This window comes from Lutra lutra, chromosome 11, assembly GCF_902655055.1.
Source record: "Lutra lutra chromosome 11, mLutLut1.2, whole genome shotgun sequence".
In the NCBI taxonomy this organism is placed as follows: domain Eukaryota; kingdom Metazoa; phylum Chordata; class Mammalia; order Carnivora; family Mustelidae; genus Lutra; species Lutra lutra.
The window spans coordinates 31,668,886-31,694,548 of record NC_062288.1 but is presented as its reverse complement, the minus strand read 5'-3'; the positions used below and the strand labels follow the sequence as shown (position 1 = coordinate 31,694,548).

Here is a 25,663-nt window from a genome sequence, read left to right as displayed (position 1 = left end):
GAAACACTTCTTGACTGTCTTAGAGCTAGTCTTGATTGAGAAGCTGTTAGGAAATGGACAAGTCGTGGCACATGTAATGTTCAATATGGCTTTATGGGTCTAAATTTGACGTTATATCCATCTGAAGACACACACAAGTACACAACTTAACGTGTTCTTTTCAGACGTCAGGAAACCAGGTCCAATCAGGAGAATTTGACCTTGAACTAAATAATGAAAAGGCTGCCGTGGATATGACTCCAAATGGCTGGAAATCTAGCCTATTTAGGAATTCTACTCGTAAAAGCCTTAGGAATTCATGGAAGTATCAGAATGGCCTTGATGTGGAAGCCAAAGAACTTGTAAGTTGTTTTTCACTTAAATCTTTTGTGGTAGAGTTCTGCTGTTAAAATTCCTACCTTTGCTAGTATATTGCAGGCACAGATGATTGATTCCTACTCTGAATCTACTTTTCCTTCCTGGAAAAAAGAAAATTTGAACTTTTAAATGCATTTGGCAATGAATTAAAATCAATTCCAATTGAAAGTGGATTTCCTGTTTTGGGGGGATAGATTGAGAAAAGTAGTCTTTGTGTTTAGATGCTTAAACATAGATATTCCATTCGTCTTTGAGATCCAGAGATAAAGCTCCAGTGAAAGGCCCTGATATCTGCATTCTGTTAGGAACGATTACCTCTGATGGTCTATGCTGAAAAGCCAGAATAACATCAGTTTAAACAAATGAAGAGTTTTCATTTCTTTCACCTAAGAAAGCCTCAGTGGTAAGAAACCCAAGGCTAGCGTGGTGGTGTCCCCACAGTTCCCTTGGATTCATGCTCCTCTCATTCTTATCTTCCCTATGCTTGCGTGTGACCTTCGTCCTCAAGGATCTAAAAGGGCTTCTGAAGCTCCAGCCATAACAGCCATAGTCCAAACAGCAGGAAGAAACAAAGAGATTTTCCAGAAGTTCCAAACGTACTTTACTTACATGTCCTTGGCCATAACTTAATCCCATGGCCGTACCTAGCTACAAGGGAGGGTAAAAAAATTTAATCTTTTTACTGTATGCATTGCCACCCTAAATTAGATTGGAATTATCTTACTAAGGAAAGGGACAGAATGTCGAGAAATAGCAAAATTCTATGTTCTTTAACTCTTCCCACCTAAAGACTTGTGATATTAATTCAAGTTAACTGAAACTTTTATAATTGCAAGGGGGAATCCATTCTAAGAAAATGTATTTTCTTATTTCAAGAAATTGTTTGAAAATACACTTGGATGTTATTTGATAAAGGTGGCTTATTTTTACTCCCGTGTTGGCCCGAAGAAACTCATTCTACTGAGAGTTCACTGCTCTGTTTTTCTCTGCCCACAGTATTTACTGCAGAGATTACAAGAGCTCTCTTAAAGGTCTTCATCTTGGTATATTTATGGAAAGAAAAGTAACAATTACACTATCGAGTTAAGTTGCTTTATCTTAAGTAAGATAAACAATTCCCATCTACCCCCCCCCCCACTTTGGCTATGGAAGTATCCACCTTTTGTCTTCTCATTTATCTTCAGAGCTTTGCTGCTAAGTCTTGAGAGTCTGGCATTTCGGAGAACCACTTGTCTTCTCTTGAAGAATTGCACAAAGAGGGGGAGGCAGGACATGCCAATCAACAAGATTGTCCCAAGTACCATCAGAGAGGGTTTGACAATGTGCCCAAGGAGAGAGAGGAATTAAGTGTGATGAGAGGGATCTGGGGAGACCTGTTTTTGTGTGTTGAAAAGAGTAGTCTGGGGAAAAGGCTCATTTATCCGGTTGGAGACCAGGACTTAAAGATAATGCTAACCAGGGAAGAAAATAAAATGAGAGAGAAGAAATAAAAGAAGTGAAATGAAAGAAAAGAAATAAGAGAAAGAAAAAAGAAAATACAAGGAAAATACCAAGAAAAGAGGAGAAAATACAAAGAAAATGGGTGACTTGAAAAATGAGAGCTAAAAACAACCTACCACCATGTTCTCCGTGTCCTAGAGACCAGACGTGATCTCTGTAAACGACCATAAAGCTATGGGATTCCATAGGCACCTTTTGCATCTAGTGCAATTCTAAAGGAGAATATTCTGACTAGAGAGGGAGTTTATGTGACCTAAATCCTTCATGTTTGAGCAGACATGGAGTTTGACATTTGCTGAGACTCTGGTGTGTGCCAGGTATTGGGATCGTTTCTACGGATATGAAGATGTACAGTCTTCACCTTTAAAATCAGAACTCCTATATTAGAAAAAGAGGCATATAAATACATAAGAAAAAAAAATCACAAAACAAGCTAAGCTTTGAAACAGGAGAAGCCTGCCAAGGACCGGTGATAAAAGGGAATGGGATAATTGATTTGGTTTTATCAGTTAGGACCCTGTGCCAGAAAAAGGCAGCACTGGGCAGGGTTCTGGGGGTGAGGAGACCAGGCCTGCGTTCTCAAGTTAATAATGGTATCCTACATTTGTGGGGATCTTTATCCATCTGCTCATGGGTATTGTCTCATTTGACCCCACCATCATCCCTGAGCAGAGTTGGGACTTGAACACCAGAGTGTTTCGTGCCTGGGTCTTGCCTCGTCTCCCTCTGCTGAGGCTGGAACAGAGATGGGCTGATGAAACCATGGAGACCGCTTCTTGGGTGAATAACTCTCGCCCAGCTTATGCCGTGTACTCACTGGCCACTGTTGGGATTTATTAACAAACTGTCTCACTCTTCAGTGGTTGCACGTGGACGGGTCATCTCTGCGCCTCATCTGCAAGTTCCTCGAGGGCAGTGCTGTCCTTGTCTACACACGCCGCTGTTGTGTCATCCCCAGCTGGTCCTGACCTGTCCGTATTTGTGTGCATGTGTGTGTGTGTGCTCTAGGATGAAAACGTGCCGCCGGTGTCTTTTCTGAAGGTCTTGAAATTGAATAAGACGGAATGGCCGTACTTTGTGGTCGGCACAGTGTGCGCCATTGCCAATGGGGCCCTGCAGCCGGCCTTTTCCATCATATTCTCAGAAATGATAGCGGTAAGTTTGCAAACATCCCTCGGGAGCTTGAATTGAATCCGTTCTCATGCCAACGTCACCCTTGGGTCCGTTTTGGAGTAAAGCAGCCTCAAATTAAAGCACGCCCAAGTTTTTAATTCCCTTTTGAGGAAAGCCGTGAGGCAAAAGAAAAATTAGCCTTTCGACCCATGCCAAGTTAGGATATTAATGATATGGTAAGTTTAAAAAAAAACCGTTGGAGGCATTGAATTGCGTGTCTGCACTGGGGTGAAACTGAGGTCAGGCATTCCCCCTCTGCCCGCCCCTGGAGGGGAGATGCATGCTCATAGCATGGCTGGGGGGTGGGGGGTGAAGGAAGGGCAGGCTAGAGTCGCAGCATCTGAGAGGCCAGATGCTGAGGACGGGCCGGCTCGCCACTCCTCAGCTGCAAACTTGGGCTAGATGCTGTCCCTCCTTGGGCCTCAGTTCCTTCATCTCTAAAATAATCCTGCCTCCGAGAAGGCTGAGGCTGGAAGGAGATGGCACAGGCCACTCTAAGGTGAAGCGCTGAAGAGTGTCTGCTCTGATGTGAGCTTTCAAGAAGCAGTAGCAACTCATCACTGTTGGAATAATCCTTCCAAGGCCTGGGGAGTCTGAGACCCAGAAGATTTACCCAATTGTTAACTTCGGTGGGGGATAATTGTAGGAACTTTCCAGAAATAGCTAAGGCTCTCTCAAACCCACCATTTATATTGTGTGGTCTTAGTCAACCTCTGACATCATTGGAGAGACTCTCTTATTCAGATGAATTACTCTTCATCGTTGTTACAAGTTTATTGTTCTTGCATTGGACATTGGTCTGCAAGTAAGAGCACAAGCCAAAAATTTAACAAAATTACCTAGGACCCTCCAGATATTTTAAAATTAGAAAGCATGGCTTTCTAATGGCTCCCTTGCCATTCAGGACCTGTGTGGACTATATTGATATGTGGGGGCCTCTCCTGTGTGCCAGATGCTGCTCCAGGCACTGGAAATCAGGTAGAGAATAAAGCAAGACCAGCCCTCAAAGCAGTTACTTTGTCCTAGGACAGACACGGCACACACAGGAAACAAACACCGAACGTGTCATGGGATAGCAGGTGTTAGGCAGGACCTGGCAACGGGGGAGCTGGGGCTGGAAGTGCTGTTTCGGGTTGGGGGTGTTGGGAGCCGCTGTGGAGGGAGAGGAGCAGGGCTGGGACCTATTGAGAAGGAGCTGGGGCAGAGGGAACAGTGAGTGCTGGGGGAGAGGAACAGACGCCAAAATGTGCGACCAAGCACGCTCTGCCCATGATGCCTCAGCCCACGTTAATAACCACGCGTTCCTCAAATTCGCCACAGGAAGGAGAGCGGTTCTCAGCGGGCTGGGGAGTGGGGATGGGGAGAGTTACCGTTGATGGAGTGCAGAGTTTCAGTGCGATGTGCCTCAGAAGTTCTGGATGCGGGTGCTGGTGAAGGTGGCATCACACAATCAGTGAGCTTCATGCCACTGCATTGGATACTGAAAAATGGTCATAAAGGTAAATTTTTTGTTATAGATATTTGGCAATAAACACCCCCCCCCATATGTTCAAAGCCTAGTGTTTCAATTGTGATGCTCAAGCCATTATTTATGTGAAGAGTGAAGAGGATCATGTAATCCGAGTAGGCATTTTTAAATGTTCTTTTGTAGGTTTTTGGACCAGGGGATGATGACGTGAAGCAGCAGAAATGCAACATGTTCTCATTGCTTTTTTTAGGTCTGGGAATTATTTCCTTTTTCACTTTCTTCCTTCAGGTAGGTACCTATGATTCTATCTTCTCAGCAAGTCTACATTCCATTAGAGAATATAAATTTATCTATTAGCTAGATTTGCATTCCTTATCACTATACATTAATTACCAGTTCACCAAACCCTAATGGAGCTTCCAATTCTTAGACCAAAATGAATTGCAGGGGCTCCTGGGTGGCTGAGTCGGTGGAGCGTCTGCCTTTGGGTCAGGTCATGATCTCAGGGTCCTGAGATCGAGCCCCACGTGGGGCTCCTTGCTCACTGGGGAGCCGCCTTCTCCCTCTGCCTACCACTCCCACTGCTTGTGCTCTCTCTCTTCCGGACAAATAAATGAATAAAAGCTTTAAAAAGATGCAGTCTGCGAGGCTCTTCCAGAGAGCAGTGTCCTGAAGCAGAGGGAATCCTGACTCCCCCGTGTGCTAACTTCTGTAACATTCCAGGTTTGCCCCCAGCAAACATTCATTACAAAGGGAAAAAGAGACTTGAATTCATAAGAGGATGTAAGTGCCAGTTAAATTCAATATAAAATAGGGGGAAAGAGTCAGTACAATAGTATTCGCTCTTCTGTTGTGACTCAACATGAAGTAATTTCTCTGATCTCTTCCTCCTTGATGAACTCTGAAAGAACGTGTGTCCTACGCATTTAGACACTGTGGCCCCAGCCACAGTGAACTTGTCCACCTCGCTCTGTTTATCCTCTTCCACCTAGACTCGTAGTCCATTTCTTCTATCTGTATCTCAGCACCACGTGGACTTTTCTAACACAGGCCATTAAGTCAGCAAAATGAGCTTTCCTAGTCCCATCCAGTGCACTTGTCTTCTGTCGTCGTTGAATGGATGGCAAAAGCAAGACAAACATTGTCTTCAGAAATCGTTGCCTTACTAGTCGCAGCTCTGTTCTCCAGTCCAGCCCAGGCCTTGGTGTATTTGGGGAGTGGAGCTGGATTTATAAATGAGTCTTGGAGCCCGGGACACCGGTGGGATGGTGCACAGAACTGCTGTGCCCACACTGGCCTTGAGCAACTCAACAGCCAAGGGGGGGCGGAGACCAGAGTCGTCGAGCCAGTGTTGGACACTTGGGGCTGGTACCTCCCCAGGCGCTGAGCACCGTCCTCCTGGCTTCCTAAAGACTCCTGATGTGTCCTCCCCCCAGCACCCCACACCCACACCGCACCGACACTCCGTGTGCCTGTAGGCTCCCACCTATCCCAGAGGCCCTGGAAGCAGGCCCGGCTGAAGACATCCGGGCTTCTCTTCAGTTGGAACAATGCTATAACTTAGAAAGAGGGACATTTTCTGGCAGGGATGCCTGCTGAAGAAGAATAGCCTAATTGTTCCCCAGTCTGAGAGTAGGTGGAGACTTGACAGAGAACCAGCAAACTCCTTTCATTTGGAGCTTGATCCTACGGACCTCCTCCTTCCCTCTGCCCTCCACCCTCCTCTACAGGAGCCAGAGTCATGTTCCTGTTTCCAACCATCTGAAGTATCAGCAACACAGAGTTATAATTATATATGGTATCGTCCTTACTGAGATGCTGTCCTTAAAGTCTGGAAAAGGAAATAGAATGTTTCAGAAGCCAGAGCTGGACCTTTGTAAGGCCTCTGGCGTTAGGCTTCTTTCTGCATGCTCATGATTGCGTAGCACATGAATTTGAAGTTGAGACTTCGAATTAGTGTTTGGTCATAGACTTGTGTTAACCTGAATGGTGGATCAATATGTAAGTCACCTAAAAAGCAATGTGAATGTACTACTTGGGTCAGAATCCTGATGATCCAAAGGGACAATAGGTTTTTTTGTTTATTTGTTTTTATCTCAACCAGGGCTTCACATTTGGGAAAGCTGGCGAGATCCTTACCAGCAGGCTTCGGTCGTTGGCGTTTAGAGCAATGCTGAGACAGGTAGGCGTGTGCGCTGGAGAATGCCCTCGGTTTGGATTTCTTGCTCTCAGAGCCCATTTCTGTTTGGAGTGTGCTGTAGTTCACGTCTGTGCCTGCCTGCCCCACCCATGCATTCCTGCAGGGACTGGCGGGGGTGCCCTGCACACCATCCTGGGCTTGGAATGTCCCAAGTCTTCTCAGGGATCTCAGCGGAGTAGGCTTCATTTAGGTGGCTTTTTGGGCTTATTTTGCCACTACTTCTATCCACATGGATACCGTCTTTTCAAGGACCTGTGGTTCTTCTCTGGATTCTCTGCAGGCCCTAGCAAGGCATTTGAGGCTCCAGGGTATCTTTTAACAAAGGAAAAGGTGGTAATATTCATGATTGATTCTGCTAATCCTTTCCCCAAATGTTGGTAACTGAGTTTTGGTTTTGTCTTATTTGGGCTCTGTTTTCCTGTTAATTCATCTGTTGGTTCACTCAGTCCTTCCCAACTCTGTACCGGTATGCTAGTAGCTGGGACGATAAGGTGCATTATCTACCCTTTTAAGAAGTCCACAGTCTGGTGCAGGACATGGGGGGAAATGTGCAAATTTCAATTCTCTGTTTTTATAGAGAAGCCTTAAGAGAGGCCCAGAACATTACCCATACACTTGGCAGGATTTGATTATATTCCTGCTCCATAAAAGAGCCCATAGCAGGTATCCTATTTGGAACATGTCTGAATTTACAAACTATTTCCCAGTGTCTTTTAAGTGTTGCTATGTAGGGAAAATTATTTTCTATGAACCTAAAAGATGCATGGATGAGTAGCCTATAGTTAAAATCATTTTTAACAAACAACTTTTCAATTCTTGTTTAAAAAAACAACTACACATGGTGAGAAACCAGGGCTGATTTTCTCATGCCCAGAAGGTTCAAGAATTGGGTTGAGCATAACCCAAGTGTGCCTGTGCACAGCAGGGTTTGGGGATCTGCACTGAATGTCACTTCTTCCCTAACTCCAGTGCCAAGTTAGGTGTGGATATCTCCAGCACTAAAGGTTGTGGAGGTTTCATCTACTTTACTCTGCTTGTTTTAATTTTGAACTCATTTAAAGGTGTGTTTGTGCCACAGGACATGAGCTGGTTTGATGATCATAAAAACAGTACTGGTGCACTCTCTACCAGACTTGCAACGGATGCCTCCCAGGTCCAAGGAGTATGTAGACTTCATTCTATCACTTTTTATTGTGGGTTTTTGTTGTTGTTGTTTTTAAGATTTTATTTATCCATTTGAAAGACTGAGTAAGCCCTGGGGGGGTGGGGGGAGTGAGGGAGGGAGATGTGTGGAGCAGAGGGAGAGGGACAAGAAGACTCCCTGCTGAGCTCTGAGCCCTCCAGCCATGGGGGCCTTGATCCCACAACTCTGAGATCATGACCCAAGCTGAAATCAAGAGTGGGATGCTTTAACCAACTGAGCCACCCTGGTGCCCCTTGAACGTGGTTTTGAATGAACATACGGCATAGCTGCTTCAGTGCAGCTGCTTTCAGCCAGAAATCACAGAACAACTCAAACTGACCTGAACAATAAAGAGGAAGGTTGGACTTCAGGGTTGATTGATTCGTTGACTCAAAAATGTCATGAAGGACACAGGTTCCCTGTGGTTGTGGCTCTGAGCTTTTAGTCCTCAGAGGTGGCCTCACCCTAACGCTCCTTCCCTCGTGGCCCCAGGATGGCTGCTGGCCGCAAACAGAATGGTCCAGTGAGACCGCCCCTTCCCATACCTCAACCACCAAACCACCACCTTCCCTTAAAACTAAGACTTTGGCTAATTTGGGTCATTTGCCCAAATCTCCACAGATTACCGTCTCTGGGGACTGCCACTTCCCCCAAAGCCAGAGACAGAAGGCAGTGTCCAGTGCATCGGCACCCCCCTCCTTTTCTGAGCCCTACAAACAGTAGTTCAGATCCATGTATGGTTGGTGGCAGACGGTCTCTTAGGACAGATCCACTTTGTAGCGGATGGTCTCTTCGGGTGGGGGGGCTCAATTTCCCCCTTATACATATGCAGCAAAGTGTTCTTAAAATGACCAGAGTATACTAGGGTTGGTTTCCTCTTTAAATGTTACCTTTGTGCCCACGTACCTGTGCCCCAACCTCCTCTCCCAAAACCCAAGCTGCTGACCTAGTTTTGTTGGGCAGAACTGGTGTGCGCAGGTCGGGAATAAGAACCACCGGGCACGAGCAGAGAAAAACCTGCAGGGCCTCACGAGCCAGGTACCGGGGTGTTGGGTTGACTGCAGGAAAGGGAGCCAACGTAAGCCAGGCCCACAACCCTCTCTTCTGACCGGGAAGCCTCAGATGGCAGCTTACACATTTACGACTTACAACACAGCTCCCTCTGTGTTTGCTCTTGCAGGCCACGGGGATGAGGTTGGCGTTAGTTGCACAGAACACAGCTAACCTTGGAACTGGTATCATCATATCCTTTATCTATGGTTGGCAACTGACCCTCTTGCTGTTAGCAGTTGTTCCCATCATTGCTGTATCGGGAATTGTTGAAATGAAACTGTTGGCTGGAAATGCCAAAAGAGATAAAAAAGAACTGGAGACTGCTGGAAAGGTGGGTCACGTAAGCTTCAGTGAGTATAAGTAGTGCTTTTAGATGTGTGTTTTAGTGTTGTACTTGATTTAGTCCAAAATGCATGATTGGGTTAACTAAATGTTCTCCCTACAACTGATAACTGTCACCGCAGTACAGGATATTTACTGTAATTATAATGCCTGTAACTTGATGATGGGATAATTAATTGAAGGCTCTAAGCCTGTCAAAAAGCACTTTATGTGTGATTTTTATAATTCCTGAATATACGAAGTCCCTTTTCCCTTTGATTTAATAACACAGTCTCATTGTTGAGATGAATGTCACCCCCATGTTATACAAGGAGTCCTTAGGGCAGAGACTGTAAGTGAATTGTTTAATTGCTGGTCCTTGGGAGATCATTCCTTCCTTCTTGGTTGTGATGGCTACTGTTAAGGTGGGTAGCCCCCAGATGGCAGTAAATGCTTCTGTTGGTGGTTCCAACTATTGTGGCATTTGGGCAAACACTTGTGTTTGGTCTGTGCCCATTCTGGTGTTAAATACATGGTCCAACTCATTACACTCTTACAGTAATCCCATGAGGCAACTACTATTGTTATAAATGGGGAACTTGAGAAACTGGGTAAAGGCATGGCTGGGATTCAAATTCTGGCTTAACTTCAAAGCTCTTTACTCTGTAGTCTCTTCATATGTATTGAAATGTATTTAAATCGAGAGAGAAACATTTTATTTATGTGTACATGCATTTAAATATTTAAACTACAGCCCAGAGTATTTTTACTTACTTATGTCAGTATTATCCTTTATTGACACGTGAGGAGACAAAGCAGACACTGATAAAAACTGTGAAAGTTTCTGCAGCACCACATGTGACAAAGCCCTTTCGCACCTCAGGGCAACCACCTTTTTCGGAAGGGAGAACTGTCAGTAGCTAGAATGAAGATCACATTTTCTTAAATCGGTTATATGACTCTAGTTAAGATAACAGTCTTTTTTTTTTTTTTAAAGATTTTATTTATTTATTTGACAGAGATCACAAGTAGGCAGACAGGCAGGCAGAGAGAGAGGAGGAAGCAGGCTCCCTGCTGAGCAGAGAGCCTGATGCGGGGCTCGATCCCAGGACCCTGGGATCGTGACCTGAGCCGAAGGCAGAGGCTTAACCCACTGAGCCACCCAGGTGCCCCAAGATAGCAGTCTTAACTCTATTAAAAATGGCTAATAACACTGAAAGGTATCAGAATTTTGGCAGGAGTAGGGCAGTTAGAAATGAGCTTGTGGCAAATGGGACATAGCCCCTTGGATTTTTAGTCTTGGTCTTGCTAGTCACGGCATGGGATACTGAAGATCTCCAACTTCTCTGGTCCTCCCTTCACACTTGAATGAAGTGGGAAACTATGGGCTCATGTCCCGTGTTCCTTCCAGCTAATACCCTCATTCTAAGAATCTGAGAATAACTCCGAGGGAACAAAATTATTTTTAATAGCCACTTAAATCTAACAAGCTTTTTTTTTTTAAATACAGTGTGAGAGATTGGAAATTGTAGGTGTCGATTGTTAGTCAATCATAATTCAATTTTGTTTACTAAGTCAGCTCTTGATATAACACAGAATGAGGGTTAGAAAGAAGGTCCTGGAATTCTCCCCACCCCCATCACTGTCCTATGTTTTTTTGTTTTCAAAAGAAAAAGCTCTTATTAACCCGGGTGCAGATAAATCACGGTTAAAGTACATCAGGGCCATCACATCAGATACGTTCCCATTTTCATTCTTCATAAAGGGCTTGGTAATGAAGGTGTTCACTCCTTGGCTGGTAAGGAGGTAGGGGGTGTTTGCATTTAACCCTCCTGGATTCAAGCCCTGCCGAACCAGGATGAGCCCTTCGAGCAATTAATCCAGAACCAGAAAATCTGGAGTTGAATGTGAAGTCATTAACAACTAGCTTCTCCCTGTATATGTTACAAAGATGGGGAAGCAAAAACGCATAATGGGTTAAGAACACATGCTGGGCGTCAGATAGCCTGATAAGGAATCCTTGTCTCTACTTATTAACTCTAGGGTTAATAAATTAGAAGCTGCTGAGGCAAGTTCTTTGACTTCTCAGTTCCTTCAGCTGTGACAAGAAGATAATACTGATCTCACAGGGTTGTGTGAGACCAAGTGGGAGCCCATCCATGAAGCAGAGACTAGAAACTCACTAGTGTGCTCCAGGCTGGCTCTTGTTGCTGTTGGGTTCTTCATTTCTGACTGAAGAGAGAAGGTTGTTCAGCCTGAGGTAGCAAATATCTCGCCTTCGTCTTGTGACAAGCTGAGAACTGAGGTATAAAGTCTTAAAGCTGAGAAAAACAAAACAAAACAAAACAAAAAACCCATAAAACTAAAATCTGATGCTCTTTGTGTTCACGGGTTTAGAGAAGTCAGCTAGAGAACCAGGCTTTAAACTTCACAGCTCAGTCACAGGCCATTAACATTAGTCCAGGACAGTTTGGCTGGAAAAAGAAAACTGCTCTGGCTGGTTTGGATATAAAGGAATTTGAGGTAAAGATGCACAGAACTGCAGGGAATACAGATGGAGAATATTCCTGTGAAGTCACAGGCTCTCAGAACCACATGCTCCGTTGGGGTGGAGTTCTCTCCATACCCTTGTCCTGTTCCTCACCTGCTGAGGATTTGGACCTGCTGCCTCTGCATACCTAGCGTGGCTCCCCAAATGGAGACCTTCCTCTCAGAGTCCACACAACCTCTCCATTCAAGCAGTGGCCTCCATCGAAGTCCAGAAAAGGGATGAGTCTGGTGTCCATCCCTGGCTTAAGAGGGGACTGGAGGCAGGACCATGTTGTTTATAGTTGGGATCTTCGTTCCAGCTATGACTGGCCAGTCTCTCTCAGGAGGGATATGTGCCTGGAGGAAATGACTGGCTCCTCCAAGGGGTCTTTAGAAATCATGTAGCCTAATGCCCTCTTTTAGGACCCTACCCTGTGAAGAAAGCAAAGCCACCCAAGGCTGTGGCAGAGCCAGTCAACTGACTGACTGGTGGCAGGGCTGGGAATAAAATCTGGCTTTTGGTGTCCAGGCCACCTTGCTTGGTCTCAACATGTCAGTCTCGCTGGGCATATGAGCACCCACCCACTATATTTGTTACAACCAGATTTGCTTTTAAGATGGGCAGCTCTGCCATAGAGCTCATCTTGAAGAATACATTATGCCTTTGCTTTCAAAACCGAAGGAATTTAAAAAACCTGTCAACATAACCTCAGGATTCCTCTAACAGAGCCCTAACGTTTCTAATTTTCTTTTTTTTTTTAAAGATTTTATTTATTTATCTGACAGAGATCACAAGTAGGCAGAGAGGCAGAGAGAGAGAGAGGAGGAAGCAGGCTCCCTGCAGAGCAGAGAGCCCAAGGCGGGGCTCGATCCCAGGACCCTGGGATCATGACCTGAGCTGAAGGCAGTGGCTTTAACCCACTGAGCCACCCAGGCACCCCCGTTTCTAATTTTCATGATCCAGAAGTAAAAGCCCCACTTCTAACCAAGATCTGTTCTACATTACAGATTGCAACAGAAGCAATAGAAAATATTCGGACAGTTGTGTCCTTAACCCAGGAAAGAAAATTTGAATTGATGTATGTTGAAAAATTGTATGGAGCTTACAGGTAATGAACATGAATGATTGTTACTAAGAACCCAGAGCTTTCCTGAGGCTTAATAATTGTTCCCAAAAGATAATAAGACTTCTGCTCAAAAAAAAAAAAATGATAAGGCTGAAGGATGACATATTTTTCAATAGCTCATTGAGAAAAAGTAGCCGTTGGCTGCGACTGGAGTATAGGATTGGGTTTTTACATCTCTTATAAAAAGAGCAGAGGGGCTCTCTGAGATGGAACAGGTACAGAGGACACGCCAGTGTGTGCTCCTCTATTTGGCTAGAGCGTCCCATGTGTTCTCTGGATGAGGACGAGATCCAACCTACTCAGAAAACCCACACATAGCCTACTTAACTGGTTCACAATTGACCAATCTAAGAAACTCCAAGAGGCACTTGGTTATAAATGAATATATATAAATGCTTATAAATGAATATATTTCAACACTAACAAAATTGAACACAACTTAGAATACAGCTTTGCAGACTAGCACAGTAGCCTGAATGCTTACAAATTTGAGAAAGAAAAAGTGACATTTTGATTGTATTCCATCTCATTAGCTATATATACTCCATGAGATGATACTTTTCTTCCCATTTGATGTCAACATATATGTAACATGTATATATGTGCCATTACCTAAGACTTAGGGTTGATTTGTACTTCAAGGGAATGAAGGAGGAACTAATTTTTAATTTGATTGTAATTTAAAGATGGAAGAGCACTGCAGATTGAGTAATTCTAAGTAATGTAACCACACTCACATCATGTGAGTTAAAATATCCAAATCAGTAATAGTTTGAATTTTTCCAGAGTCTTTCCAAATGCTTTCCTTCTAATCTGGGAGTAAATAAATCACTGTTCTCTTGAAGGATGTAGAATACAAAGTATAATAAAGCAGCTGTACTCATGAAGGATAGCATGTGGTCTAGTTAGAAACAGGGCAGAACAAACTATTCAGGCTGGTGGGATCTAGCTCAGGGAAGAACTTCTCATGTTTGTCTGTATATACCACAGTGACCCAGCTTTTCCGAATCTGAAACATGAACTGTGACATAAGACTATAACTAGTCACAGAAGACAAGATAATACTGAAGAAATCGCATTCAGACAATTCAAACTTTAGTCCTCGCTTTGACATCCCCCAATGTTTTCGATTCAGCAGTCATGTTGATACCATAGGGGTTGGATATCTGATTGACTAGATATTAACATGTAATAATATCAGCAACTATCAACTGAAAAAATCAGTATGAGGTACTATGCTAGACATTTATGTTGTTTCTTTAGTTCCCAATTCTGCATCGTATTGGATATCCCCATTATACAAATCAGAACACTGATACATGAGAAGTTGTCATGTACTCAAACTGACAGAACGGGAGGCAGAATATATACCCAGGTCAACCACACTTAGAAGCTGCACTAAGAGAGGCCAAAGAGATGACTATGAATATACGAATTTGCCTTTCAGGAATTCTGTGCGGAAGGCACACATCTATGGAATTACTTTTAGTATTTCACAAGCATTTATGTACTTCTCCTATGCTGGTTGTTTTCGATTTGGTGCCTATCTCATTGTGAACGGACATATGCGCTTTAGAGATGTTATTCTGTAAGTAATTTTAAAAATTTAAGATTATACTATGTGATTTTGGTAGGTCCATGCAAAATTAGAGTGTGTGTATCGGGGGTGGGGACTCACTTGTTCTAAAATGAGGTCACGGGGCGCCTGGGTGGCTCAGTGGGTTAAGCCACTGCCTTCGGCTCAGGTCATGATCTCAGGGTCCTGGGATCGAGTCCCGCATCGGGCTCTCTGCTCGGCAGGGAGCCTGCTTCCCTCTCTCTCTCTCTCTGCCTGCCTCTCTGTCTACTTGTGATCTCTCTCTGTCAAATAAATAAATAAAAATCTTAAAAAAAAAAAAGATTTAAAAAAAATAAAAAATAAAATGAGGTCAGAGTTGGATCTACCACAGAAATCTGATCTTACTAACACTCCAAGTACAGTTGAATCATCCAAGTGGACTAAAATTAGCCAAGTTCATAAGAGTCGTAAACCAGAACTGTAGTAATACAGAGAACTCCAGTCAGGAGGATAGCAAACTTTCTCATTGTATAGTGTAGGCAGAAATAAATCATAATGAGAAACTGTTGGTTACCATAGACTCAAACCAGAGGGTTAAGTAGCTTGCTGTTGATCTGCAACCACAAAATGGCGTTGATGGAGAGATGGGAATGCTTGACTGAAATCTGGCCAAGGCCTCTTCCGCTGACTGGGCCTAGGATAATCCTGCCAACGTTTGGCCTTGTAGCCTCTCCTTTTTTTTTTTTTGGTTTCCAAGGCTAACCAGCAGTCTTTCTAATTGATGCACTTGTCTTTTCAAAATATGCTAACTACATTCAATTAGGTTGTGTTCTTGTCTTGCCAAAGGGAAGCCATTCTTTTTAAGATCACTTGGCATATTTCTGCTCTTGTGGGATGATTTTAAAGTAGTAGTGGATAGCCTCTTTTTTGAACACAGGGAGGACAAGGAAAGTGTTTTCATCCAAAATGAAAATAACTATGAAAAAAGTATATATAATCTTTGTATCCTTCAGGATCCCAGCAGGAAACAAATGTCCTTCGGATGGGGTAACTAGGGAGAGTGCTAAAGGGTCTGTTTATAAAGGTGTGAGAAGTTAAGGTAAGCAGGACCAAGAGCTGTCAACTACCCAGCAGTTCCCAGCTACGAACTGCTAAGACCCTCAACCTAAAGGGCAAGAGGAGGAAAAGATTTTCAGAACCCAGCAAGGGGGGCTTCTGTGGTCCTTGGTGGAGGGATACCAACCACACCATCAAGGGAGAAGCCAGCCAGACACATGTCCTCACTTCCTGCTAGTGCCTGTCACTACCAAACCCCATCAGAAGCTAGGGGACAAGAAAAACATTTGATGCAGTCCATGAAGGTCAGCCTCTTAGGGAGTGGGATGGTCCAAGAGAGAGGTGGGTAGGGAGTAGACGGTGGTTTTGGAGGGATAAATGGCAATATCCAGCTCTGGGAATTACAGCTTGTAACACTTTGTTGTCTAGAAGAGCATCTCTGAGGAAATGGGCCCTGCTTTTTTTGTTTCATCTCTACCAATAAAAAATTCTGATTGGAAGACAACTTTTTAATCTTTTAGGTTAAATCTCTATAGGCTTTATAAAAAAGTTAGGCAACATGTGTGTTTTTCATCACTATTTTAAAATTTAATTTTTGGTAACCAACCTTAACAAATATTTAAGGGATAGCCTTACTATACCCACCATTCCTGCTCTCCCCACCCCCATACTTAAAACACACTTTAATATCTTAGATTTAGAAGTTTGGGGAATGAAACACTTTCTTAAGTTCTCCAGTATTAATAGATAAAAAATGTCCTCCCATCCTCTTGTTCTAGGGGAGCTCAGGTGTCAGGAGTAAATGCCTCCTGGAGATGTAGATCTCAGAATCCCAAGCCCTTCCTCAAAGATGTTATAATCTCTTTCTAGTCTTCAAAGAGCGTATCATTGGAAAATTGAACTTTAGCTAAAGATGATTGTTTTTATCAGGGTAGTGCCAGTAGTTCCATTAATTATAAGAGAAAATTGAGTTTTTGCAAAGGTTTATTGTCCCTAACACAATTTCTCTAACTGCAGAGAGCCGTACTGGGTGTGTGGGAGCTGAAAGGTAATCTATGAACTGGCAGTCAGGGCCAGAGAATCAGTAGGTAAAGAGTCACTCCTTGTCCAATGCTAATGAAAGCCCTCCAGCATTCTGGGCCTCAGTCCAGAGTCCAGAAAGGATAGAACTAGTCACTAAAGTTACTGGAGGTCACAAGTCAGTCTGTTACGAGCCACTTCTTGAACGAGGGCTGTGGAAAGTCATGTGAACTCTGGCGTTGCCTCCAGATTTCCTTTGTTCATGGAATCTCATGGAAATGCATGTCGTGGTTTTGGCAGGGGGTGGGTGGAGGGCCTGCGGGAGTAGTGAAGAGTGATACTAGTTAAGTGTTATGTCTTTGGATTTTGAAACCTCACAGTGTTAATTATAGACGCCAAGTTGTTAATTGCCCTACCTCTGTCCAGGGTGTTTTCAGCAATTGTGTTTGGTGCCGTGGCTCTAGGACATGCCAGTTCCTTTGCTCCAGACTATGCGAAAGCCAAGCTGTCCGCAGCCCACTTATTCATGCTGCTGGAAAGACGACCGCTGATTGACAGCTACAGTGAAGAAGGCTTGAGGCCTGTGAGTTCTCTGCTGCCTGATGAATGCTTGGTCATTTTTTCGTTAAGGTTTGCTATCTGCTAGATGATCACCACAGGAAAAATTTGTCATGATTACGCTGACCTAAATTTAACTTACTCTGTGATACTTACAGCCTAATATTTGGCCAACATTCTTAACATTTAAAAATTTCATGGGTGGGCAGAGGAACCTGGGTGGCTCAGTGGGTAAAGCCTCGGTCTTCAGCTCATGTCATGATTCCAGAATCACAGGATCAAGCCCCAAGTCAGGCTCCCTGCTCAACAGAGAGTCTGCTTCTCTCTCTCCTCCTCCCGCTGCTTGTGCTTTCTCTCTGTTAAATACATACATACATACATACATACTTTAATAAAATTTCATAGGGATTCCAAGGAATCTGAGGTTGAGCACATCAAAAGTAAAGAAAGGGGTGCGTGGCTGGCTGAGTCAGTGGATCATGTGACTCTTGATCTTGGGGTCATGAGTTCAAGCCCCATGTTGGGCATAAAGCTTTTAACCTAATTTTTTTTTTTTAATTTAAAACTAAAACCTCCTGTATTGAACAAAAATCATAATAAATTTCAATTTTTTTAAGATTTTACTTATTTATTTGACAGAGCACAAGCAGGGGGAACAGCTGACTAAGGGAGAAGCAGGCTCCACACTGAGCTAGGAGCCTGATAGGGGACTTGATCCCAGGACCCTGGGATCATGACCTGAGCCAATGGCAGATGCTTAACTGACTGAGCCACCCAGGCACCCCCATAATAATAAACTTTACAGAAAGGTTAAAAAGAAATCCAGATGTACTAGAACTAATTTCCATGAAAAATGTTAATTATTTCTGCATGAAGATATATGCATGTGACTCTGTAGGTAAAGGCAAACAGGATTGTGGCTTTAATCACATTTTGTAATGACTGAGTTACAAGTGGTAAGAAGGCTACTTTATTCATGTTAGGAGTAATAATCCTATACTACCTCCAAAGTTTAAACTCAAATTTAGATCCGAGTGTTCTCTGTATAACACAAGCTGCTGTATATATTAATGCACGAGCAGCAGTATGCATAGACCGTTTTTCTGGGACTTTATCATGGATTTCATGTGCTGAGAAAATTCCTGTGCCCCGTGAATAAGCTAAAGAGGCAGCCAAGGTTTGAGGTAAGGGTGATCCACTGAGACCTCAGGTAGACACTGTGCCAAATTCCCGAGCCTTTGAGCCTTTGGCCACTGGCTTTGCTCTAGCCTCAGAACCACCACTGGGAAATCTATTTGTCTAAACCCAGAAATTGAGTTTAGAGAACAACTCTCTGTAATGTGACTCTGTCTGTTCTTTTACTCCCATCTCCTGTCTTCATTTTATATAACAGCTTGCTCTCCATAGTAACTGGTGCCGACATTTAGACTGAATGTGAATTTTATGTTCCACTCCTACACTCTTTGGTAAAGTTTCTGTGAAATACTTCTAATTCCAATAATTATCAGACTAATTATAATAGCAACATTAAACTTTTTTTTTTTTAGGATACATTTGAAGGAAACGTGACATTTAATGAAGTCGTGTTCAACTATCCCACTCGACCAGACATCCCCGTGCTGCAGGGGCTGAGCCTCGAGGTGAAGAAGGGCCAGACGCTGGCGCTGGTGGGCAGCAGCGGCTGTGGGAAGAGCACGGTGGTCCAGCTGCTTGAGCGGTTCTACGACCCAGTGGCTGGAGCAGTGGTGAGCATACTTTAAGTCAGTAACCTGATTTAAAGTTTTATTTCAATGGCCAATAAACCAACATTCTTATAAGAGAAAAAAAAAAAAAAAAAAAGGCTTATAATCCTGGCTGATGCAATGACCACATTCTAAAAAACCCAAACTGGTGCCCATACTCAGGCAAATATATGAGGACAAGAGGGTAGAACATCTGGAGTTTAGTGTAGTTCAGAAAATACTGAATATGAGGCTAACCTTTGCCCTGCTGTGGGCTTTTGGAGCTGGCCTGATCCTCCTAAGTAAATATCCACTTCCTGGCTTGTAAAGGAGAGCCACAAACTACGGCCAGGATTCTAGGCAGACACCCGAGACAAGCTAGTACCTTCTTATACCCTCCTACATCCTTCTGCCTTCTCTCTTGAATCCTGAACCCAAGGCTCTTTGACTTTGACCCTCATCTCCAGCCCTTTCATACTTAGCTTTTCATCAGTGATTTTCTAGTACCTAGATCCTCTCTCTGTGATAAGTAAACTCTTGGCTTTTACTGATAATGCCTGCATCTCCCATAACCTGGGGATGGCACCCACTGACCAAACCCTAGGAGTCCATCCCCATTTAGCTGGTCACCCAAGTGTTAAACCTTGTGTAGGTAGCTCTTTTTAGGAAATTTTATGCTTCTACTATTAAAACTACTCTGCAGGTATTAATACAGCAGACCAGCTTGACAACATGATGTGCTAATACTGTGGTAGAATTTTTCTTTATTGAGAGATCAAGACTAATTGAACTCATTTCTATTCCTTCACCCCGAAGGAAGCTACATTCTCAGTTGATATATCACATGCCTCCTCTAGAAGCAACATATCTCTTGCTTAAAGCAAATGAAAAAATAACCACCAACAAAACTGTGCTCCCAAAGACACTGGTTTTTTTGAGCTTGTTCACTTTCCATTGAACTCTTATCCTCACTGCTATTGAAGAGAAATGGGCGAAGTTTAAGGCTGGTATTTCTTGGGATAAAGAGTGGGAGAGGTAGGACAGGAAGTAACCAACTTTGAGAATCTGGGGCCAAACTACTGATGAGTTTTGTTATCTGGCTGCCTGGAGGAGGGGAATAAAGTCAAGTTGAAAGGCTGGAGTCATTCTGGGAAGAGCAGATACGAGTGGGACACCTGACTGCAAACTTCTTAGAAGCAGGATGATATATGTGCCTGAAGGAGTGCACATAAGGACAAAGAGGAATGTGGAAAGACAGGGCCAGATGGGCTGTCATTTCACCAGTGAGATGAAGAAAGGATGGCTTAATCACCAGAGAAATCTTTTTTTTTTTTTTTTGGCCTCCAACGGTAAGTGCTGAGAGACTTTGAGCCTTGGTATTTCCCCAACCAATGATGCCCACATGTCACAATGCTCCAAATGGTTAATCCGTTAATTTATGATTGAGGGGTTTTATTTTTCCTTTTTAAGCCCTTTTATAGTTTGTGGACTTTGGTTTTCAGCTCCTAGATGGTCAAGAAGCAAAGAAACTTAATATCCAGTGGCTCCGAGCCCACCTGGGCATTGTGTCCCAGGAGCCCATCCTGTTCGACTGCAGCATTGCGGAGAACATCGCCTACGGAGACAACAGCCGGGTCGTGTCACAGGATGAAATTGTGAATGCAGCCAAAGCAGCCAACATACATCCTTTCATCGAGACCTTACCCCATGTAAGTTAACTGGTAATTTCTTAGGATGAAATCACAAGCAACTACAAACTTTTCATCCTCAAAACAGGTTCCCAAGTTATACAGCAGCAGAATCTTATAAGAAAACTTGTCTATGTAGTAGCACTAGGACCTTAACACACTGAACTGCATGGTAAGTTTTCTAACTGGCAAATGAGAATATCAGGCGTCATGTCTAGATCTTATAAATGCAGTGAGAGGCAAATGAAGTAATCTTAATTGTAGGCAAACTGGTGGTTGTGGGCTGCATTCAGATAACAGTCATGTTTGATTTATCCTTTATGGTACTTGCATTTTTAATTATTTTTATTTTGAGATAGGTATATATTCACATGCAATTCTAAGGAACAGAGATTTTATGTAGCCTTTAGGTAGTTTCCTCCAGTGACTTCTTGCCAAACTGTAATACACTATCCCCACCAGGATATTGATATTGACCTAATCCACTGATCTCATTCAATCCTCCAGTTTTCCTTGTAATCATTTGCATATGTATTTAGTTCTGTGCAGTGTTACTGCAATGTGTAGACTCACTTATCCACCACCAGTCAATATGCAGAACATTTCCTTGTATGTCTCTTATAGTGAGACTTTAAGTAGAGTTAGCAGTGCAAAAGTAAAATTAGATCATGTATCCAATACACAAAATAGATTCTGAATGCTGACTCTGTGCCAGGCCCCATTTTGGGAGATGGGACACACTGGTGTAAATAATTCTGACAGAACAAGCTGATTAATACACCCAAGGTTGTATTGTGTTTCTCCAAGGCAATAAAAAATATCTCCAATCAGGTCCTGTACCCAAGGTTGTTCTTTGGATTAGTCTATGAGCTTCATTCTTAATTAAAAAAAAAAAAAAAATACAGAACACATCCATCACCACTCCAGTCCCTCATATTGCCCCTTTAGAGTCACATACCTCTCTTCCCTTTTGTCCTCACACCACCCAACCTCTGGCAACCACTAACTAGTCTCTACTTTTTTTTTTTTTTTCATGGCTGCCCAGAGGAGGGGAATAAAGTCAAGTTGAAAGGCTGGTGTCATTTTGGGAAGAGCAGATAGGAGTAGGACAACTAACTGCAGGCTTCTTAGAAGCAGGGTGGTATATTTGCCTGGAGGAGGGCACTTAAGGACAAAGAGGGATGCGCTATCATTTCACCAGTAATTTTCTACTTTAAAATGTCATTAAGCACACATACAGTATCTAGCCTTATGAGGTTAACTTTTTTTCACTCAGTGTAATTCCCTGAAGTTTTCTTATCTACAGTTTATTCTTTACTTCTTTAGTGGCATGCTTTTTAGTAGGATGATTAGGATTACAGGACGTGGATTGTACCACAGTTTGGTTAACCATTCACCTGTTGAAGTGTATCTAGGTTGTTTCTAGGTTTGGGGTCTTAAAAGTAAAGCTGCTGTAAATATGTGTGCACAGGTTTTAGTGTGAACCTGAGTTATTTCTCTGGGATAAATGCCCACAAGTTCAATTGCTAGGCCATATGGTAATTACAGGCCTAGTTTTTTAAGAAACTGCCAACCTGGTTTCCAGAGTGGTTCTGCCAGCTTGCATTATTCTCTTACACCAGAGTAAGTATGAGTGACGTTTTCTTTGCCTCTTTGCCAGCATTTGCTTTTGTAATTCTGATAGATGTGAGATAAATCTCTTCGTGGTGGATTTTTTTTTTTTTTTAAGATTTTATTTGTCAGAAAGAGAGAGAGCGAGCGAGCACAGGCAGACAGAGTGGCAGGCAGAGGGAGAAGCAGGCTCCCCACAGAACAAGGAGCCTGATGCGGGACTCGATCCCAGGACGCTGGGATCATGACCTGAGCCGAAGGCAGCTGCTTAACCAACTGAGCCACCCAGGCGTCCGCGCGGTGGATTTTCTAATGGCATATGATGACTTTAAATTTTTTATTAAAGGGGGAAGAGAGAGAGAATCTTAAGCAGGGCTTGGTCTCACACTCCTGAGATCATAATCTGAGCCGAAACCAAGAGTCAGATATTTAAGTAACCAAACCACTCAGAAGATCCCAGACATGTTTTTATATACTTGCCATCTGTATTTCCTTTTTGGTGAAATACCTTTTTTGCCCATTCTCTAATTTTCTTCAAATGTTGAATTTTGAGACAGATTTATATTTATCAGTCCTTTGTCAGATACATAGTTTGCAAATACTTTGTCCCAGTCGATAGCTTGTTTTTCATCCTTTAACAGGGTCATATGCAGAGCTAAACTTTTTAATTTTGATAAAGTCCAGTATAACAGTTTTTCCTTTTATAGATTGTGCTTTTGGTACCCAATAAAAGAATTCTTTGCCTAGCCTATGCCTTCTAGGTCCTAAAGCCACTTGGGTGGCTCAGTTGTTAAGCATCTACCTTTGGCTCAGTTTATCATCCAGGGTCCTAGGATGGAGCCCTGCATCAGGTTCCCTGCTCAGGGGAAAACCTGCTTCTCCCTCTTCCACTCTCCCTGCTTGTGTTCCCCCTCTTGTGTCTGTCAAGTAAGTAGATAAAAACTTTTAAAAATTTTTTTCTCTTATGGTTTTATGATTTTACATTTTAGTCCATGATCCATTCTAAGTTCATTTTTGTATAAGGTTTTTCTTTCATCTTCCATTTTATTCCTTTGGAGAGGACATATACTCTACAGTTTTCGTGGTCCCCAACTGTCCCTTGTTAGCTTGTTATAGCTGCTATGTCTGTAGCCAAAGTGCAATGAAGTCAGTATGTATTTAGAAAATAAGGAAAAGTTCAGTCAGATAGTTTTCTTAAGTAATTGGTAAAGGTGAGTATGCCCACAAAGATGTTCTAAAGACACTAGAAGTGACGGCAGGGATCATTAATCTTGTGGTATGCATCTAGCTTCTAAGGTTCTACTGAATTAAGTACTTTTACAACTGTATTCTGCTATAATTAGCAATCACACTTAAAAACTTTCAAATCCTCCATCTTGGTTAGCCTTACTCACCCTTAAAAAGGTAGTTACTGACTTCAATCAAGGATAGGATTTGATTAATAGAAAAACTTTGCTGATTCTGGACTTTAGGAAATTCACATTACTGCATAAGTCCTTACTTTTTTGGCTCTTTATACTTTTTTTTCTTTTAAAGATTTTATTTATTTTATTTTGATAGAGATCAGGCAGAGAGAGTGAGGAGGAGGTGGCAGGCTCCCTGCTGAGCAGAGAGCCCGATGCGGGACTCGATCCCAGGACCCTGAGATCATGACCTGAGCCAAAGGCAGAGGCTTTAACCACTGAGCCACCCAGGCGCCCCTCTTTATACTTTTTTTTTTACCCGAGAATGTTCTTTCTCATGATCCAGCTTCCCAACCTCTGTACAAAGGTATCTTTCTTTCATGCATCTCTTTCTCTTCCTACCTTACCTCCATAATTTCTATTCACGTCTCATATTTCATAGCATGGTGAATATACCTCTCACTTGGTACATAGTGGACCTTACATTGAAGGCTGTACAACCAGTTTTTCTCCTCACATTATAAATTCCTTCCGGGTAGGAACTTTTGTATTTCTCAAAGTGTTTGGTATAAGAGAATAAACTGGGTTCCATGTGGGTCATATGAGTATTTCACATTAAGTAACTGGGTTAAGACTTGATTAACTTTACTAACGGCTAACTTGCAGAAATATGCAACAAGAGTGGGAGATAAGGGAACTCAGCTCTCAGGAGGTCAGAAACAGAGGATTGCGATTGCGCGAGCCCTCATCAGACAACCTCAAATCCTGCTGTTGGATGAAGCTACATCCGCCCTGGATACTGAAAGTGAAAAGGTGAGGCCTCTCTGCTCACATTCCATTTAATTTGTATAATAGGAGTTTCTCGGTACTCTCAAGCCTGAAAAAAGTAAGTAGAAATTTACGGTTATATTTTGAAGTAAAAAATTTTCTTACTCCTCCTAATATTTTCCAAAATTTCAAAAAAATGAAAGAAAACTGCATACTTCACATTTTTAGCACATTAATCATGAAAAGCTAGAAAATAAAAGGGAACTAGTAAGATACATCTGTGGACAGAAAATTTAGATACTTGTGATTTAGTGTGAGAGTTCACTTTTATAACTAAAAAGGAACTAACTGGACTGTAATGCCATTCATGTAAAAATACACATGCATAATAAAAGGTAACATTTTGCTCTGATGGTAAAGTTTTAAGGCTTCCGTTTTGATTCATCATTAGATTGTCCAAGAAGCCCTGGACAAAGCCAGAGAAGGCCGCACCTGCATCGTGATCGCGCACCGCCTGTCCACCATCCAGAACGCAGACTTAATAGTGGTGTTTCAGAACGGCAAGGTCAAGGAGCACGGCACGCATCAACAGCTGCTGGCTCAGAAAGGCATCTACTTTTCCATGGTCAGTGTCCAGAATGGGAAACAGAACTTATGAACTCTTGTTATATCTTAAAAAATAAATAATCTTTTACAAATCATAAAATACAGGTGTATCTTATTCCATATCAATTTAGAACATCCCATGTGATGTTGATACAATAGCATCTGAAATTTAAGAGTAAAAAGTGAACCTGCCTTGTAAGGTATAAAGACAGCAGCCTAGCTCTTGAGTTACCAGAAACATACAGAGAAAGCAAAGTTCAGATATATAAGCTTGTAGCTTTCACAGAAATCAAGACATAAGGAAACTTCTTAGGGTCCTGAACAGTTGGGTATATGATAGGATGGTTGGGGAACAGTTTTCACAGGAAGAAAGTTAAAATATATTATTCCATTGCCTACTCCCTCCCTTGCTGACTTTCTAAATTATTCTTTTGGGAATGGAGGTTTGTTTTTTTTAAATAACTAATCCCAGCTTTATCACCAAAGTCCAAGAGGAAACGAGATTGCCTTTAGACAAGCTAACTACAGGCACACATCTGTTCATAAAGCAAAAAGAACGAAAACAAAAACCAAAAAGACCAAACACATACCACCAAATAGCTCTGAAAATTTTAACTCAATACAAATTTATCTCAAGTGCAATTTGAAACATTAGAAATAACAATGAAATGCTGAAGTTCTATAGCATCTCCATTACTTTTTACAATAATAATTTGCCCAGAATATGTTTAGAGACACACACACACACAAATTCTAGGTTACC

The 25,663-nt window shown here is 42.6% G+C and overlaps 1 protein-coding gene across 7 annotated transcripts in view; it reads left to right on the top strand.

The window, feature by feature from the left end:
- Window positions 1-25,000, top strand: part of ABCB4 (ATP binding cassette subfamily B member 4) — a 66,100-nt gene extending 41,100 nt beyond the window's left edge. For all 7 annotated transcript variants that reach the window (XM_047694339.1, XM_047694338.1, XM_047694341.1 and 4 more), the window contains 13 exons: window positions 165-341; window positions 2,866-3,012; window positions 4,682-4,786; window positions 6,603-6,680; window positions 7,777-7,860; window positions 9,062-9,265; window positions 12,793-12,893; window positions 14,359-14,499; window positions 16,972-17,128; window positions 18,651-18,848; window positions 20,327-20,533; window positions 24,193-24,339; window positions 24,746-25,000. In XM_047694339.1, the coding sequence (XP_047550295.1) occupies window positions 165-341; window positions 2,866-3,012; window positions 4,682-4,786; window positions 6,603-6,680; window positions 7,777-7,860; window positions 9,062-9,265; window positions 12,793-12,893; window positions 14,359-14,499; window positions 16,972-17,128; window positions 18,651-18,848; window positions 20,327-20,533; window positions 24,193-24,339; window positions 24,746-24,952 (1,953 nt within the window). In that variant the 3' untranslated portion in view covers window positions 24,953-25,000. The remainder of the gene's footprint in view (window positions 1-164; window positions 342-2,865; window positions 3,013-4,681; window positions 4,787-6,602; window positions 6,681-7,776; window positions 7,861-9,061; window positions 9,266-12,792; window positions 12,894-14,358; window positions 14,500-16,971; window positions 17,129-18,650; window positions 18,849-20,326; window positions 20,534-24,192; window positions 24,340-24,745) is intronic.
- Window positions 25,001-25,663: the final 663 nt, after the last annotated feature.